General features: G+C 40.7%; 2 protein-coding genes across 4 annotated transcripts in view; one reads left to right on the top strand and one right to left on the bottom strand.

The window, feature by feature from the left end:
- The window catches only part of LOC131109289 (LIM and calponin homology domains-containing protein 1), a 45,780-nt gene extending 42,024 nt beyond the window's left edge, over positions 1–3,756 (top strand). For 2 of the 3 annotated variants that reach the window (XM_078788505.1, XM_058061147.2), the window contains 5 exons: positions 316–414; positions 870–962; positions 1,079–1,187; positions 1,296–1,398; positions 2,621–3,756. In XM_078788505.1, the coding sequence (XP_078644631.1) occupies positions 316–414; positions 870–962; positions 1,079–1,187; positions 1,296–1,398; positions 2,621–2,646 (430 nt within the window). In that variant the 3' untranslated portion in view covers positions 2,647–3,756. The remainder of the gene's footprint in view (positions 1–315; positions 415–869; positions 963–1,078; positions 1,188–1,295; positions 1,399–2,620) is intronic. The other variant, XM_078788506.1, reaches the window with a different exon arrangement.
- Positions 3,757–5,524: 1,768 nt separating this feature from the next.
- Positions 5,525–7,005, bottom strand: phox2bb (paired like homeobox 2Bb). Its single transcript, XM_058064208.2, has 3 exons — positions 6,765–7,005; positions 6,165–6,352; positions 5,525–5,979 (listed from the first exon to the last, which is right to left on the bottom strand). The coding sequence occupies exons 1-3, from the start codon at positions 7,003–7,005 to the stop codon at positions 5,548–5,550; spliced, it is 861 nt and encodes a 286-aa protein (XP_057920191.2). The 3' UTR covers positions 5,525–5,547.
- Between the last annotated feature and the right edge of the window lie 10,753 nt (positions 7,006–17,758).

Below are 17,758 nucleotides of genomic sequence, written 5' to 3'. Positions count from 1 at the left end.
AATGAAATACTTTGGAAAGATTGGGCGGGCCGTATTCAAACACTTGGCGGGCCGGATGTGGCCCCCGGGCCGTAGTTTGCCCACCCCTGGTATAGAACAATGTCGAGTGCATTATTGCCCACTTTTAATGCAGTTCGGCGCAGGATCGGATATATCGACAGTCCGGTTATATCGATATTTTTTCCGACTCCCGACAATATCGATATAACGAGACTTTACTGTAAACATATAATGGAAGATTCTAACACGGTTGTAGATAATAGCTGTTTTATATGGAATAAATATGATAATTATGATTATGTCTGACATCTTCAGCTCAGAGAGTCACAGCAGCTGTCTACAGAATGGTCAGAAAGTTCCCCAAATACCCAAAAGCTCGGCGGTAGACACCAACAGGCCTGCAGGAGAACGCAGGTAAATGGGAATGGGAATGGGAATGGGAATGGGAATGTGTTGAGTTGTATAGTATGTACTTCCAGTCCATGTTTTCCTTCTGTCTATTGTTTACTGTCATGGCCGCTCCCACCCAGAACAGTAATCATGTCAGATATTGATGAGGGTGAAGCGTTGCCATGGCAACTGTGTGCAGCTTAATGCCAGCAACCACAGTAAAAGCCTTCATGATAAACAACCTCATAAGCAGCCATTCTTCGGTTACCTCGTCTAACCAGCAGGTAGCGCCTAAGGGTCGCTGTTTTTTTTTCCCCTCTCCATAAAGCAGTATCTCTACCATGCTTTGTCATGACGTCACATTCTGCAGTAAAACATGCTGTTTATGTTGTTTTACATTTGACGCCATTATACAGTCTCACCCATTGTGATTGTGTGTGTGATGGTCATCACGTCGCATGGTGCTATCCATTTTCCAGGAGTGTCCCCACTGGTAATAACGTGGGTCACGGCTCATCAAAGTCCCCGGCCGCATGTCCCCCGCCTGGCGACACAATGCCTCCATCCAACAGGTACCAACCCCAAGACGTTCACCCTCATCCCAGTCATTTTTTTTTACCCCGTCACCGCCATTTTCCATCCAACAGATACTGTAGTACATCACTTTGATGGTTTATATGTCCTGTAGGTCCGTCAGCGGGAAGAAGCTGTGCTCCAGCTGTAGTCAGCCTTTAGGGAAGGGGGCGGCCATGATCATCGAGACCCTCAGCCTCTACTTCCACATTGACTGCTTTAAGGTGCGTGAGGAAGCCTTTTTTTGGCATGGAAATTTGCACTCTTCCATGCTAATACATGCATGTAAATATGTCCTTTCTTTATGTGTGTGTGTGTGTGTCCTTCATCAGTGCGGTGTGTGTAAGGGACAATTAGGAGACACGTCCACGGGCACGGACGTCCGGATCAGAAACGGCCTCCTCAACTGCCACCATTGCTACATCCGCTCCCGCTGTAAGTGACCGTCTTGATGCTGCATTTCACATCACCTTCCATTCAGCATATCGACTCTAATTGTAGTGCTTTACAGAACAGGAAGTTTAAATAACTCAACAATACTAAAGTGAGTCTAGGTCAGGGGTGGGCAAACTACGGCCCGGGGGCCTCATCCGGCCCGGCAAGTGTTTGAATACGGCCCGCCCAATCTTTCCAAAGTATTTCATTTACACTCAACATACAACCTGGCATCATGGCCTGAGCCAACCTTTTGATGGTTTTATCAATTTCGTTTTTTGACATGGTTTACAAAGTGCTCCTGAAAAAAGGGACACAAGCACATAATAATAATAATAATTATTATTATTATTATTAGATTATTAGATTATTATAATTATTATTAGAACTATTATGGTTATTATATTAATGCTAATTATTATATTAATTATATATAATATTATTGTTATATTTGCATATTTTACATAATAATATAATAATTATTATTTTAATTTTATTGTAATTATTATAATATATTTTTGAAATATTTAAATATAAAATATAAATAATAATAGCAGATTGCATAACAATTTTACAGATACAATAATACCAGGTGGACTGTTACGTGTAAAATATATAGTCTCCCCCCCCCGTAAATTTTGTCATATCAATGCGGCCCGCGAGTCAAAAAGTTTGCCCACCCCTGGTCTAGGTCATGTCTTATTTTCTCTTATTATGTCTATTATATTGGGTAATTGGAGTGTCAAGGTGACTATAGGGGTGCTATTTCATGACTAGAGGGCTCTAATATATATTTTATTAAGTTTTAAACAGGTTTTGAATGCTCTAACTACCAAAATATTCCATCATAAATCAAAGATCCTGCTTGGCGGGACTGTGCTTACCATAATCGGGTCTGGAACCGCCATAAACAAGCATTTAATCTACATTAAATATAACATAAATATATGTTGCTAAGCCTGAATATGCCTTGGAATGACAAAATGTAGCATCTTCTTTGATGAGGACAGGACACATGGTACGAATGGAAAATATTGCGACCAAAACAAAAGCGTGGCAAAAAGTTTCAAGGAATACTGAATCATAGGACAACTCTAAAACGATGACTAAGACCGAAACCGACTTCCGAGACTTGCGAACCCGACGGAGTCATCACCATCATTTTCATTTTGCGGTGTTGATGCTTGTTGAACGGCTGCGGCTCTCTGGTTTGCCTTTCAAGCGGCTGGACAGCCCACCACCTTGTGACGCCTCCACCGCCGCCGCCGCCGCCACCGCCACAAGAGGCCCTGCCCCCCTCCTCCAAGCCGGGGGGATTTGAAGCCCGATGTCCTGCAAAGCCCCGTCCTCCGCCTCATCACGTATCCATAGATTTCTTTGTGTGTCGCTCACACACAGTCCACATTCATAAGAATAATATTCATTATTTTTACCAAGCACAATCTATTTCCCGTAGACAGGAAGTGCACCGCATCACGGCTTTATTTGATTTTACTTACACCCTTGAAATGACATCAAATTCACGGATATGATTATGCAAATGACCCATTGCAAAGTGCAATACTATGAATGTCACACATCAGATTGTACACGTCCTGCATAGGCCGGCATTCTCTTCTTAACATGTACGTTATTCCCTGATCCCATTGTTGACAAAAATGCCTTTCAATGTGGGAAGAAGGGAATAGTATGAATGTGGAGTCATGAGGGCAATAAGTGGACAGGCGAGGTTGGGAAAACTGTAATGTGCCTTAGGAACCAAACGGACGACAACGAACGTTGCGTTATTTCACGTTGTTGCACGGAGGAAAGGGAGCAAAAGTGTCCCTTCATGCCTCAGTGATTTGCAGTGATTGATTTGTGGTATAATATTCACTCCACCATATTTTATGATCATATTCCATCTCTATGTTCTTTCCTATATGAGGGCTCATTGATCGATATTAGCAGAGATCATATATCAAACGCGTACCAGCAGCAGTTGTGCAACATTTCTAACGAGTTGCTTCGTTTTTTTTTTTTTTTTTTAGGCCAGAGTGTTGTGGACGTGTACACAAATCAAACCAAAAAAAATTAAAAAAAAAAAAAAAAAAAAAAAAGCAATAGCCCTTCATGGTCCCAATAGAGCCAAGCTTTCCTCTTCCGGTGTTCCTCTGCTTCTCCTCTTTTTCTTTTTGGAGGCTGCTTCTTAGCTGCAGACTCAACCGTGGACCTGTGAGGCGGCCTCGGCGTCTCATGTGCAATTTTATTGCAATACTCAACTGAACTATACGACATGTAGATGTATTTTATTCATTTCACGTGGCAGTGCATTTAAAACAGGACTGGATGTTTATAAATAAAAACATTACAAACTCACACCTTGTCTTTCTTGGTTTATACACACTGTGGACGCGATACATACACTATATGGCGATTATATGTTATATATGTTATATATGTTGATATATGTTATGGCGATTATGAAGGCAGAATTACACACACAGGATGTTATTACGGTAGATTGTGCAGGTAAGTGTGTTTTTTATATCAATATTTGTGCAGGTAAGTGTGTTGTTTATCAATATGTGTGCATGTGTTTTTATATCAATATGTGTACAGATAAGTGTGTTTATTATGTCAATATTTGTGCAGGTAAGTGTGTTTATCAATATGTGTGCATCTGTTTTTATATCAATATGTGTACAGATAAGTGTGTTATTATGTCAATATTTGTGCAGGTAAGTGTGTTTATTATATCAATATTTGTGCAGGTAAGTGTGTTGTTTATCAATATTTGTGCATCTGTTTTTTATATCAATATGTGTACAGATAAGTGTGTTACATCAATATTTGTGCAGGTAAGTGTGTTTATTATATCAATATTTGCAGGTTTATTATGTCAATATTTGTGCAAGTAAGTGTGTTGTTTATATCAGTATGTGTGCATGTGTTTTTTATATCAATATGTGTACAGATAAGTGTTTATTATATCAATATTTGTGCAGGTACGTGTGTTTTTTATATCAATGTGTGTGCAGGTAAGTGTGTTTTTATATAATTACAAACTATATCAATATGTAATCTATGCATATATATAAATATATATATGTTGTAGTGCATGTAAGTTTTTTTTATGTATTTGTTGCAATTGCAACATAATTACATGTTACCAGCAGATATATCAATATATATATTTATAGTTGGCTTTATACATTTTTATTCACGTGTGAACCAGGATTTCCACTTAAATGAGGAAAAGTAAGCATTTATTTTTTGAAGCACGTGGCCTCGTATTGGCGGGAAAATGATAAATATTGATAAGAAATGCAAACCATTGCTGTGATCCTGCAGATATATGTGTCATTTTTGCAGGAGATCCTTCTTCCTTTTCATGTCCAGCATCAAACTGAAGGTAAAACTTGCATCATGAAGTATTATATTTGTATTGTAGGCTGTGTTTATTTCAAGTGCATCGCAGTTTAATGTCAAACGTGACCCTGAATGCATCATTTAGACTATTGAAGCGTATCCTCGTAACAAACGACAAAGCCCATTTGCACTATAATTCTTTTTTTTTATCATCAACAACCATCTGAATGGTACACCTGGAAAACTATGTGCACATGTAGAAATACCCCCTTCTTAAATATAAGCATTCAGTACCGACATATAAATAAGTTTCAGACCCAGGACAAAAAACTCACACAATGGAAGAATCGAAAAAAGACAACATGCAAATGGACACTTGCATCATTTCCTCCTGTCAGACAAAAAAAAAAAACTAGTCCCAACATCCAAAAAAAAATGAAGACTATACAAGGCGAGTATGTATTACTACTAAGTATTCACACTACACGACTGGAGCCACGAAAACTGCAGTAGAAAGACACAAACGTCCATGAAAGGGAAAAGGGGTACCTTGTGCCGTTTTTTTTTTAATACATGGACAATTTAAAGAAACTATAATAAAGTCCTGCTTGCGTTCAGAGACAAGTATTCATTGGTCACATGCTGGAGTTTTGTAGTAAAACTGCAGCTGATGCAGTACAAAGAAAAGGACGAGACAATCATTGATTTGTACAGCAGAGGCCATAACAGAAAAAAACACTTTCATAGTCCATCTGTCAATCATTTCACTGTCCTGGTGTGTGTGTGTGTGTGTGTTTTTTAGAACATGCCGCCTTTTACTAACGAAGCTTTGGCTCCGTTCTGTCTTTGCAAGGACGACAGCACGCTGGCGAACGGCCCGCCCAGAGAGTCCGGGATGGAGGTGATGGTCCCCGGGGCGGTGGCCCAGCCTTGGCTGGGCGCCGTCACCCCCATGCCGGAGGACACGGAGCTCTTCCCTTGGTCCACCTGTCCGTTCCCGCTGCTGTTGACCACCTGCACCCCTGTGGGGCTGGGACCCCCGCAGTTGGAGGTGGGTACGGGGTTCGGACCGGGTCCTCCGGTGCTGTCCGGGTCTGTGGATTTGACGTCTTTGCTGTCTTCATCTCTGGGGTCGGATTTCTTGCCCGTGGAGGACTTGGCCGCGGCTGCTGCAGCTGCGGCTGCTCGCTCCTGTTTGCGGAACTTGGCCCGTCGGTTCTGGAACCAGACCTAGGAAATCCAAAGAGACAGTTAGTTGACATTAATCACCATCCAAATAACGCACGATTAATTTTCCACCTGTAATTATGGCTGAAAATTGCCAATTTGTGCCAAATTCTTTGGTCAAGCCAGTGCGTAACCGATGCGTAAAAGGTGCGTAATTAGAGCAAAAACCTCCTTTCCATCAATCTTACCTGAACTCTGGCTTCAGTCAGGTCTATCTTGAGTGCCAGCTCCTCCCGGGTGTAGATGTCCGGGTAGTGCGTCTCGGCAAAGACCCTCTCCAGCTCCTTGAGCTGCGCGCTGGTGAAGGTGGTCCTGATGCGCCTCTGCTTCCTCTTCTCGTTCAGTCCTCCGTGGTCGGTGAACAGCTTGTAGGGCACTGCGGAGGAGATACACGTCCCGTTGGCTGGGGTGGAACCCGACTCATATTTTGCTTTATATTGAGCTTAATTGGAACGTTAAACTAATTGCAGCTCAAGTCGGAGCGAACTTGTCATAAATGTGTCCTCGGCGCGTGATCCGCGGCGTCGCTGCGTGCATGGAACTCCAATTTGGCACCAATAATGACTTTTGCTCTTTGCTTATCTAATTATTGTCTCATCGCACAGTAAATACATTACGGCGGCTTAAGATAATTCTGTTGGAGGTTTTTGGGGTGTGTTGCCCCCCTCCCCGGTAACCGAATTAGACGATCGCTCCTAACGCGATAAATTCTTTCATTTGTGTAAGCAAATCTGTTCCGCGTAAATACTAAACAACTCCCAACAACGACATCCGCTTCTCGTCCTTACCTGCCGCGTACGGGCTGCTCTGGTGGTCTCGCAGGGTTCCCAGGCTGCAGGATCCCGGCGTCAGAGACGGGCATCCGGAGGTGGCGCCGAACGTGGTCCGGATCGGGTTGTACTGGAAGCCGCTGGCCTGGCTGCAGGAGCTGAAGTCCGCGTAGGCCGAAGCCAAGCTCGATGTGTCCATCCCGGCCATACATGACTCGTAGGCGGAGGAGTTGAGGTAAGAATACTCCATTTTATACATTTGGGAGACGCAAAGGTGGAGGTCGAAAGCTGCAACTTCCCGACGAAAAAAAAAATAAGACACAAATCCCCCTTTTTTTGGAAAGAAAATCGGCTTATCGGGTGTAGGGAAAGCCAGCACAGAGGATGCGAGATGGAAGTTTAGGATGTGTTATGGGGGGGGGAGGGAGGATGTTTAGATGTTCACTGCTCGGCGCCTGCTCCAAAAGTGGCCTCCTTTATAGCAACAGAGCCGTGTTTTATGAAAAGCCCCCCAAGAGCCGCCTAGCCCGAGGTCTCTAGAGCATATAGTCCTCATAATAAACTTGGCTCTTTCCGCTTGGACAATAGCAGTTTGCTCTTATTGCTGCTGCCTTTTTTACATGACAATAAGTCATCAGTCTATTGGGCTGCCACTGGGGGCCCGGCCTGTCCAACCTTCCCCATCATTGATCCCCTGCATCTCTAATTACAATTTAATACCTCGCCATTACGCGCCGCTACCCTACCCACCCACCCACCCACCAGCATCCATCCATCCCGCATCCATCCATCCATCCCTCCTCCATCCTCCAGCAGCCTCCCCGCTCCCTCGCAACCGCCGCCTTGCCCTTTAATTCAATCACAGCACTTGGAAATAATGAAAGTTGGGTGACGATTCTCCCTGATCCAATTTCTCTCCCCCCCACCCCCCCTCCAAGCTTTTAAGGCCTTTATACCTTGACGGGCTTTCACGGGAAACATAGTCTCACTCATCTGCTTCTAATTCTCCGTTTCTTCTTCTTCTTCTTCTTCTGGTGATGCGGGTTAGTTAGGATGCGACACACGTCACACACACACACACACACACACACACACACACATATAAAATACATTTTCATTGGTAGTCTGCCTGGAAACAAATAGGAATAATTCCTCACCTTTAGGGTAAGTTCCAACCCATTAAATGATCCGTATTTTTTAAGAAACACAAACATTACAATCAATTCATATCCAATATAAAAATATAATATAAATAACAACCATTACAACCGTGTTCAATTTACTCATTTTATAGCTGTTAAAAATAGTCATGATGATTATTAGAATGCCCTCATGTTTTTGCGTGTCCATCAACTTCCGGAAAGGAGCCAAATTGCTTTGTAATTGTCTTTATTGCATTCACCATTCCTTTTATTTACACCCGTAAACAAATTGTAATCTTTCTAATGAAACTATGGAAGTGGACCTCTTATAAGATTGACAATATTGGCTGAGTGTTTAATTCGGTTTGTTCTAATAAGGTGATCACACACTTGCCCCCCCCCCCTCCTTTTTTATTTTAATTCAATTCAATTCGTTTATTTTCCAATTCAAGTCTGTACTTTCTCCCCCAGGATTGGCAAGAAACAAAAAATAAGAACATAAATTGAATTTAGCACATTTATTTATGGGATATTTGTGTAAAAAAAAACAAAATGTTTGCAATTTTATTAGAAGAGGCCTTTGTTGTTGTTTTTTTATGAGTTGCAAGGAAAGATGAGGATAGTGAGGCTAATATTTGATGTTTTTAAAGCCAGTATGAGATACAAATGATATTAAAAACAAATAATTCGATTTCATAAATACTCATCTCATTTTTGCATTTATTGGTAACAACTAAATATAATATAATGATCTTTATAATTAAATGTGGGCGTGTTTTAATGTATTTGTAGCGTTAGAGGAGGAATGGGGGGGGGGGGCAGAAGTCGTTATTCTTTCTTTTCTTATGCACCCAAGCTGGTGTCCGGTCAGAAGTTAACAACAAATGTTTAATTCCATTAAAGCCAAAGAGCCAAATGGCGCGCCTTGCACGTGTCTGGCGGGGAATCAAAGGAAGATCTCGGAGAATGAGAACGAGAACGAGAACTAGAATGGGAATCTAATAAAGCTCAAAGGAGGCAGAAGTCCTTTTCTGATATTTGGCCGAGGCAAACCCAATTAAAAGCTTTCCTTTTATTTTCCCTTTATCTTCCTCCTCCTCTTTCTCTCTTTCTTTCTTTCTTTCTTTCTTTCTTTCTTTCTTTCTTTCCTTTATCATCTTGACTTTCACACACCTGCTGGGTCACAACATTAGGCACACTTGGAGCACCACTTGCACCAATAATAATAATAATAATAATAATAATAATAATAATAATAATAATAATAATGGTGACTGGATTCAAGCATTTAAATATGATATACAAATAAATAATAAGAAATAATATATAATAAAATGAAATGTAGCCTTTAAATAAATACAAATGAAAAAATATCATTTTATATGAAAAAATAAATATTGTAAAATATTTAATATTGTAAAATATTCAATATAATATTGTAAAATCCATCAATTTTTTTATGCCGTGGTATGCTGGGGTACACCCTGGACTGGGCACATAGAGATCACAATCACACCTTTAGAATTTAAAGTAAAATATGAAACATAGGAAAAAAAATATATAAAGAAATAGAAATATATAAATATAAAAAATGCCACTGATGATATACTGTATATTATTGACTATAGATATATATATTTGATGCACCTGTATATTAATACATTAAAAAAAACACTGAAGTGCATTAATTGGGTCCAATTATATAAGATATTCATCTTATTTATTTGTTTTTTTCACTTAAGTATAACTTTTTGTACACCTTGATGATGATGAAATTATTAATATGACTCAAAGTAGCCATAATATTCTGGACGCCCCCCCATTTGTGTTACTGGGCTTGCCTGATTGCAGTGGGTGTCATGCGTGTCTATTAATAAAGATAGCCGGCATATGTTTTCACATCAATAAATCACAGCAACACGATGCCGCCGCGCCTCCTAAATGCGTTCGGCAAGTGTCGCACAAAGCGCGGGCACCTCCTCTCCATTTAGGGCGCACTTTGGTTGCTCAGCAATAAAGGAATGCTGCTCGACAGGAGGCACAAAACCCAGAAACAAAATGTCTTTGTGTTGGGATGGATTGGATGACCTCCACTCCCACCCCCCCCCCCCCACCCCCCCTCGTCCGTCCGTCTCTGAAAAAAGCCAGAGGGAAGACGGAGAGGATGGATGGAAGGATGCAGGGGATGCAAGGATGGCCGTACGGATGGAGGATGGTGCAGGGGATAAAGAGGGACGATGGGAGGGTCGCCCTGTCACTCCTCCGCCTGAGGATCTCATTGTCGTCGTGAATGAGCCCATGATGCCTTCACTGCAGTTCGGGGACGTTTTAACTTGACGTCTCAATTAGACAGCAGATTAGAAATATAATATTACACCCCGCATCCGTATCCACGATTTGCTCAATAAAAAAAATAGGATTCATCATCATTTTATCATTTAATTTGCCATTTTTATATATACTGTGATCATTAAAAACATCATCATATGTTTAAATGATCAATAACATTGCACAATTTCATATTTTAGCCAACTAAGGAAGAGGATTCTCTGTTTTTGTGTCGACAGTAAACAGCACAGAACTAATAATAAAAATAAAAATAATAATAATAAATCCTGTGAATGCCGTCCCGTTACTAAGTCTACTATTTCTATCCTTGCAGATGTTGATGGCTGCCGTTCGGCATCCATCAGGTGTGTGCTCCCTAAGTGACCAGGAGCCCCGCCGCTGGATTAACATAAAAATCTGATTGCCGGGGATGAGATTAGGAAACATGAACGTGGTCTTGGCACGGACGTGAGCCAGGCGAGGATCAATCTCCAAATGACTCCCAGCTGTAAGTCCACATTAACGCAGAGAAATGCCATCGACCGGCGGGACAAATAAGATTTGGCAAAAGATGTGATCATTAAATCTGGTGGCCGTGCTCAAGAATTTGATTCATAAAATGCGCCCTGAAATGAGACGGAATGAAATTCTTATCGGAGGTCTTGTCATCGTTTCATCCGCCGCTGCTTAACGCTGCTGCTGGATGGCCTTGATGAGATTTGGAAATAAACTTCAATTCAATCGGGCTCAGCCAACACGCGTCGCTTCTTTTGGGAGGGGCCGCTTTACCCCTCCCTTTGACACTCATTCACTCCTCAACCACAAAAAAAACAGGACTAAACCGTGACTGAATGAGAAAGTAAAACCAGGCCAAACCAGGACTAAACCACAAATAAAACAGGCCTAAAGTACAAACAAACCAGGACCAAATCAGACTTAACCAGAACTAAATCATATCCAAGCCAGAACTATACCGCAGCCAAACCAGAACAAAACCACAAATAAACCAGTACTGAACCACAACCAAACTATCAAATCAGAATTTAAAACACAGCTAAACCAGGACCAAAACACAACAAAACTAGAACTAAACCAGAAATAAACCAGTACTAAACCACAATCAAACTACGACCAAATCAAAACACAGCTAAACCAGGACCAAAACACAACAAAACTAGAACTAAACCAGAAATAAACCAGTACAAAACCACAATCAAACTACGACCAAATCAAAACACAGCTAAACCAGGATCAAAACACGACAAAACTAGAACTAAACCAGAAATAAACCAGTACAAAACCACAATCAAACTACGACCAAATCAGAACACAGCTAAACCAGGATCAAAACGCGACAAAACTAGAACTAAACCAGAAATAAACCAGTACAAAACCACAATCAAACTACGACCAAATCAGAACACAGCTAAACCAGGATCAAAACGCGACAAAACTAGAACTAAACCAGAAATAAACCAGTACAAAACCACAATCAAACTACGACCAAATCAGAACACAGCTAAACCAGGATCAAAACGCGACAAAACTAGAACTAAACCAGATACAAACCAGGACTAAATCATGCCCTAACCAGAACTAAAACATGTTCACGCCAGAACTATTCCACAACCAAACTATGACCAAATCAGAATTTAAAACACAGCTAATACAGAGCTAAACCAGAAATAAACCAGTACTAAACCACAATCAAACTATGACCAAATCAGAACTTTAAAGACAACTCAATCAAAACTAAACCACAAACAAATCAGGACTAAATCACGACCAAACCTGAACTAAACCATGACCAAACCAGAACTAAACAATTACTAAACCAGGATTAAACTGTGATCAAACCAGAACTTAAACCAGAACTAAACTACACAAAAAAACACAACTAAACCATGATCAAACCAGAACTAAACCATGATCAAACCAGGACTAAACCATGATCAAACCAGGACTAAACCATTAACAAACCAGGACTAAACCATTAACAAACCAGGACTAAACCACAACGAAGCCAGAACTGAACAACTACCAAACAAGGACTAAACCGTGACTAATCCAGGACTAAACCATGGAATAAACCAAGACCAAACCAGAACTAAACAGTACCTAAGCCAGGATTAAACCATGATCAAATCAGAACTCAAACCACAGCTAAACCAGAACTAAACAACAAATTAAACCAGGATTAAACCACACACAAAAAACCACGACTAAGCCATAATCAAACCATGATCAAATCAGAACTTAAACCACAGTTAAACCCAAACTAAACCACAAATAAACCCGGACTAAACTAAACCACACAAAATCAGGACCAAACCAGTACTAAACCATGACCAAATCAGGACCAACCCAAAACTAAACCACAACCAAACCAGAACTAGACCACAGCTAAGTAAATATTCGAACCTCTGTATGACTTGTTTGAAGAACACGCTGCCAAGAAGCCGCTAAGTACCTGCTGCAGCGATGCTAGCCAAAGATCCTTTATATGCCAGGATGACTTGTTACTGCAAGACCGTGAGTCAAAGATCCTCTATGTGACAGAGGAAGTGCCGTGCTGCGTTTTAGGAATCTGCTATAAAAATGTTAGCGGAAAAAATCTGATGTCATTCCTCGGCCACATTAGGCCCACAGGCCGCCCGTTGAATAGCTGTGTCCTAAAGCATCTTGAAGCATCATCATTTTTGGGCCTCATCCCCGGTGGGGTCAAGGCGTATTTGACTGCCCCCCCTCACCCTCCCCCACACGAGCGTCATCAATCAGCTGTGTGAGTCGTTATTATTGTTGAATTGAATAGCTGTTGGGGAAGTGAGGGTCAGTGTCATTAACTGCACCCCCTCCCTCCCTCGTCCTCTCGCCCCGGGCCCCCTGAAGGCATTTGGGCCCCCCCCCCCATACAAGGACCTGCTGGCTAATAAAGCCGTGTGGTCTGCCTCAAAGCTTAATCACACATGCATTAAGCGGCAGACAGCGGCCTTTTGTCCACGCGTAGCTTTACTGGAATTAAGCGATTAATGGTCATCTGAGCGGCAGGCGACAAGAATGATGGAGCGCTTTTTAATGTCCCCACCAGGCGGGGGCATGGGGGGGGGCGGCTCTAGGAGGAAGCAATTACAGTAGCCCCTTCTATATCATCCATCATAAACATCAAAGTCATTGATTCATATTCAGTGTATTGTGATGTTTATGACCCCCCCCCCATGTGGTACATTATCATATGCAAAGCGGCCACGTGCAAACACCTGCTAAATCTGCACCCCGATTTCATATTTAGTCCCTACCCCTTAACGAGGCGCTCGTCAGTTACACACTTCACTTCTCGTTAGCGTGACCCCAACCAAAACATGGCCGCCTTTTTGAATTTTCGCTCTCAAACCCTCCATTTTGTGTCACCTCCTTATGGACATGACACCCCCCCGGTACGCCTTTGTTAAAAATCAGGCTTCACTACGCATCTTAAAATACCTTTTTGACAGCTTTTGGTCAGTTAATTACAGATGTGCGATCTGTAAAGGGTCCAATATGCGGCGTAAACAACGTGGTTTGGCTCCTCCCCCTTTCCGAACCCTCCGGCCAAGCTTGACGTGCACCGCCAAAACATGCTAACCTCGCATCAACGCATCAACGATTGAGCTAATGTTTTCATTCATCATTTCCGCTGTTATTTTATCCTCGTAAAATTTCTGTTGTTATGGTTGATGGTTTTTTTAAATGTTCCTACCATTCAGGCTTTCTTCTTGTAAATTTTGATTTTATCTGCATAATATTTGGCCTTTATCATTTTTTTAAATGTTTTTTGTTTCTCATATTAAGAAAAAAAATACATATTTTTTCTTTAATATTTTTTAATATTTCAACTTGATGCTACTAAAATTATTTTATTTTTTAAAATAATGTAATAATTATTAATTAAAATTAAAATTATTAAAATTATTAACATTATTAAAATTATTAAAATTATTAACATTATTAAAATTATTAAAAATATTAAAAATATTAAAAATATTAAAATTATTAAAATTATTAAAATTATTAAAATTATTAAAATTATTAAAATTATTAAAATTATTAAAAATAAAAAATATTAAAAATATTGAAATTATTGAAATTATTGAAATTATTGAAATTATTGAAATTGTTGAAATTATTGAAATTATTAAGTTTATTGAATTTATTAAAATTATTAAGTTTATTGAATTTATTGAATTTTTTGAAATTATTAGAATTTTTGTAATTATTACAATTATTGAAATTATTACAATTATTATATTTTAAAATAATAAAATAATGTAATAATTTATTATTAAAATAAAAATTTTCCTGAAAATATGCTATTATTTTTTGCAAAATGACAACTTTTTCTCATAATATATTGTACTTTATTCTTGTCAAAATTATTGATGAGTTTTCTATTTTTATCTTTTTTGTGTGTAAAAACCATGATTTTAGAACATGAGAGGGGCCAATAAAAAACCACCAAGGGCGGCAAATGGCCACTGGGCTTTACTTTGGACACCCCTGCAACACACTGCTGTGTGATGCATTCAAGTTCCATTCAAACCAAAGAGGAAGCCATGACTCTCGATCCAAGTCGTAATTTATTCCTGAATGGGATCAGGCGTGTCCCAATTAGCTTCCATTTGCCACAAATGGAGCCAATGATTGTGTGTCATGTGGAAAAATGAAAACATGGCAGTACGGAGACAATAAAGTTCTCAAATGACATCAATTTGAGGCTTTTCCAGCCATTTTTGGCTCCCACATCCAATCTTAGGATCCCCAGCAATGTAATATTTCTTATGAACACATATTGCCTATCAATTTCATATCCAAGCGTGCGAGTGCTGCTGCTTCTTTGCTTCTCCTCTCCCCGAAATCCAATAGAAACTTCATCACGCTGTCACCTCGCCTGATTTCAGGACGCTACCTCCATCCTGAGAGCCATCTTGGCTGATCACATTAACGTTATTGCTCCTCGCCGATACTCCACATCGCCCGGAGGCTGTTGGCTTTCATTCCGCCGCTTCCATCTGGACCGGGCCCAGCCGAGCCAAGGCTGACTTTCAAGTTAGAAAAGTTCAAGTCGGACTTGTGGTCATCAAACAACAGCAGGATGTTTGCTGGAGCTGATGACAAGGATTCCGAGTGGAGCTCCACACCAGGACCAGGAAGGCGTGTGATGCATAAACATGAATCCTAATGTGCCAATTCATCATTTGGCGGCGTGGGGAGGCGGGAGGGGTGCTGCGGCTCCTCTGTGTCTTCTGATCAAATTTGCAGCCGGCGATGATGAGGAGCGCGTTGGTCGTGCTTGGCAAAGAGTGCGGATGCAGCGATTTGTCACGTCGAGCTGCCGCACGGGAGGAAGGGAGGACGGCGGTGGGATGTTTGGGAAAAGTAGCTGTTGAGGGGAATATGGTTCTTTCCAACAGAAGGGTACCAAAAGGCCATGGTTACCATCTGTTACATTGGTGCCCATAATTATCGGCCTGGTATCGGTTTCATATTATTTCCCCATCATGAAAACTGATGTTACACATATCGGTATCGGCTCATATCGGTATCTGAAATCGGGATTTGGACAATATTGGCTCATCGGTTTCCGGCAAAAAATATCGGACATCCCTAATTGGTACCCATAATTATCGGCCTGGTATCGGCATAGAAATGCCATATCGGTATCATATCATTTCCCCATCATGAAAACTGATGTTACACATATCGGTATCGGCTCATATCGGTATCTGAAAATCAGGAGTTGGACAATATTGGCTCATCGGTTTCCGGCAAAAAGCCAATATCGGACATCCCTAATTGGTACCCATAATTATTGGCCTGGTATCGGCATAGAAATGTGATATCGGTTGATATCGGTATCATATTATTTCCCAATCATGAAAACTGATGTTACACATATCAGTATCGGTATCGGCTCATATCGGTATCTGAAATCGGGATTTGGACAATATTGGCTCATCGGCTTCCGGCAAAAAATATCGGACATCCCTAATTGGTACCCATAATTATCGGCCTGGTATCGGCATAGAAATGTGATATCGGTTGATATCGGTATCATATTATTTCCCAATCATGAAAACTGATGTTACACATATCGGTATCGGCTCATATCGGTATCTGAAATCGGGATTTGGACAATATTGGCTCATCGGTTTCCGGCAAAAAATATCGGACATCCCTAATTGGTACCCATAATTATCGGCCTGGTATCGGCATAGAAATGCCATATCGGTATCGGCTCATATCGGTATCTGAAAATCAGGAGTTGGACAATATTGGCTCATCGGTTTTCGGCAAAAAAGCCAATATCGGACATCCCTAATTGGTACCCATAATTATCAGCCTGGTATCGGCATAGAAATGTGATATTGGTTGATATCTGTATCATATTATTTCCCCATCATGAAAACTGATGTTACACATATCGGTATCGGCTCATATCGGTATCTGAAAATCAGGAGTTGGACAATATTGGCTCATCGGTTTCCGGCAAAAAAGCCAATATCGGACATCCCTAATTGGTACCCATAATTATCAGCCTGGTATCGGCATAGAAATGTGATATTGGTTGATATCTGTATCATATTATTTCCCCATCATGAAAACTGATGTTACACATATCGGTATCGGCTCATATCGGTATCTGAAAATCAGGAGTTGGACGATATTGGCTCATCGGTTTCCGGCAAAAAAGCCAATATCGGACATCCCTAATTGGTACCCATAATTATCGGCATAGAAATGTGATATCGGTTGATATCGGTATCATATTATTTCCCAATCATGAAAACTGATGTTACACATATCGGTATCGGCTCATATCGGTATCGGCTCATATCGGTATCTGAAATCGGGATTTGGACAATATTGGCTCATCGGTTTCCGGCAAAAAATATCGGACATCCCTAATTGGTACCCATAATTATCGGCCTGGTATCGGCATAGAAATGCCATATCTGTATCATATCATTTCCCCATCATGAAAACTGATGTTACACATATCGGTATCGGCTCATATCGGTATCTGAAAATCAGGAGTTGGACAATATTGGCTCATCGGTTTCCGGCAAAAAAGCCAATATCGGACATCCCTAATTGGTACCCATAATTATCGGCCTGGTATCAGCATAGAAATGTGATATCGGTTGATATCGGTATCATATTATTTCCCAATCATGAAAACTGATGTTACACATATCGGTATCGGCTCATATTGGTATCGGCTCATATCGGTATTTGAAATCGGGATTTGGACAATATTGGCTCATCGGTTTCCGGCAAAAAATATCGGACATCCCTAATTGGTACCCATAATTATCGACCTGGTATCGGCATAGAAATGCCATATCGGTATCATATCATTTCCCCATCATGAAAACTGATGTTACACATATCGGTATCGGCTCATATCGGTATCTGAAAATCAGGAGTTGGACAATATTGGCTCATCGGTTTCCGGTAAAAAAGCCAATATCGGACATCCCTAATTGGTACCCATAATTATCGGCC

This window comes from Doryrhamphus excisus, linkage group LG23 (genome assembly GCF_037039965.1).
Source record: "Doryrhamphus excisus strain RoL-2023G ecotype Guam linkage group LG23, RoL_Dexc_Guam_v1.1, whole genome shotgun sequence".
Taxonomy (NCBI): domain Eukaryota; kingdom Metazoa; phylum Chordata; class Actinopteri; order Syngnathiformes; family Syngnathidae; genus Doryrhamphus; species Doryrhamphus excisus.
The sequence above is the reverse complement of the archived record's forward strand: the minus strand, read 5'-3'. Positions and strand labels throughout refer to the sequence as shown.

Bases quoted from the DNA above. Each gene is read 5' to 3' on its own strand.
- phox2bb (XM_058064208.2), bottom strand. From the start codon at position 7,005: ATGTATAAAATGGAGTATTCTTACCTCAACTCCTCCGCCTACGAGTCA. The intron at 6,353-6,764 runs GTAAGGACGAGA...TCTCCTCCGCAG, and splicing joins GAGCAGCCCGTACGCGGCAG to TGCCCTACAAGCTGTTCACC. The intron at 5,980-6,164 runs GTAAGATTGATG...TGGATTTCCTAG, and splicing joins TGACTGAAGCCAGAGTTCAG to GTCTGGTTCCAGAACCGACG.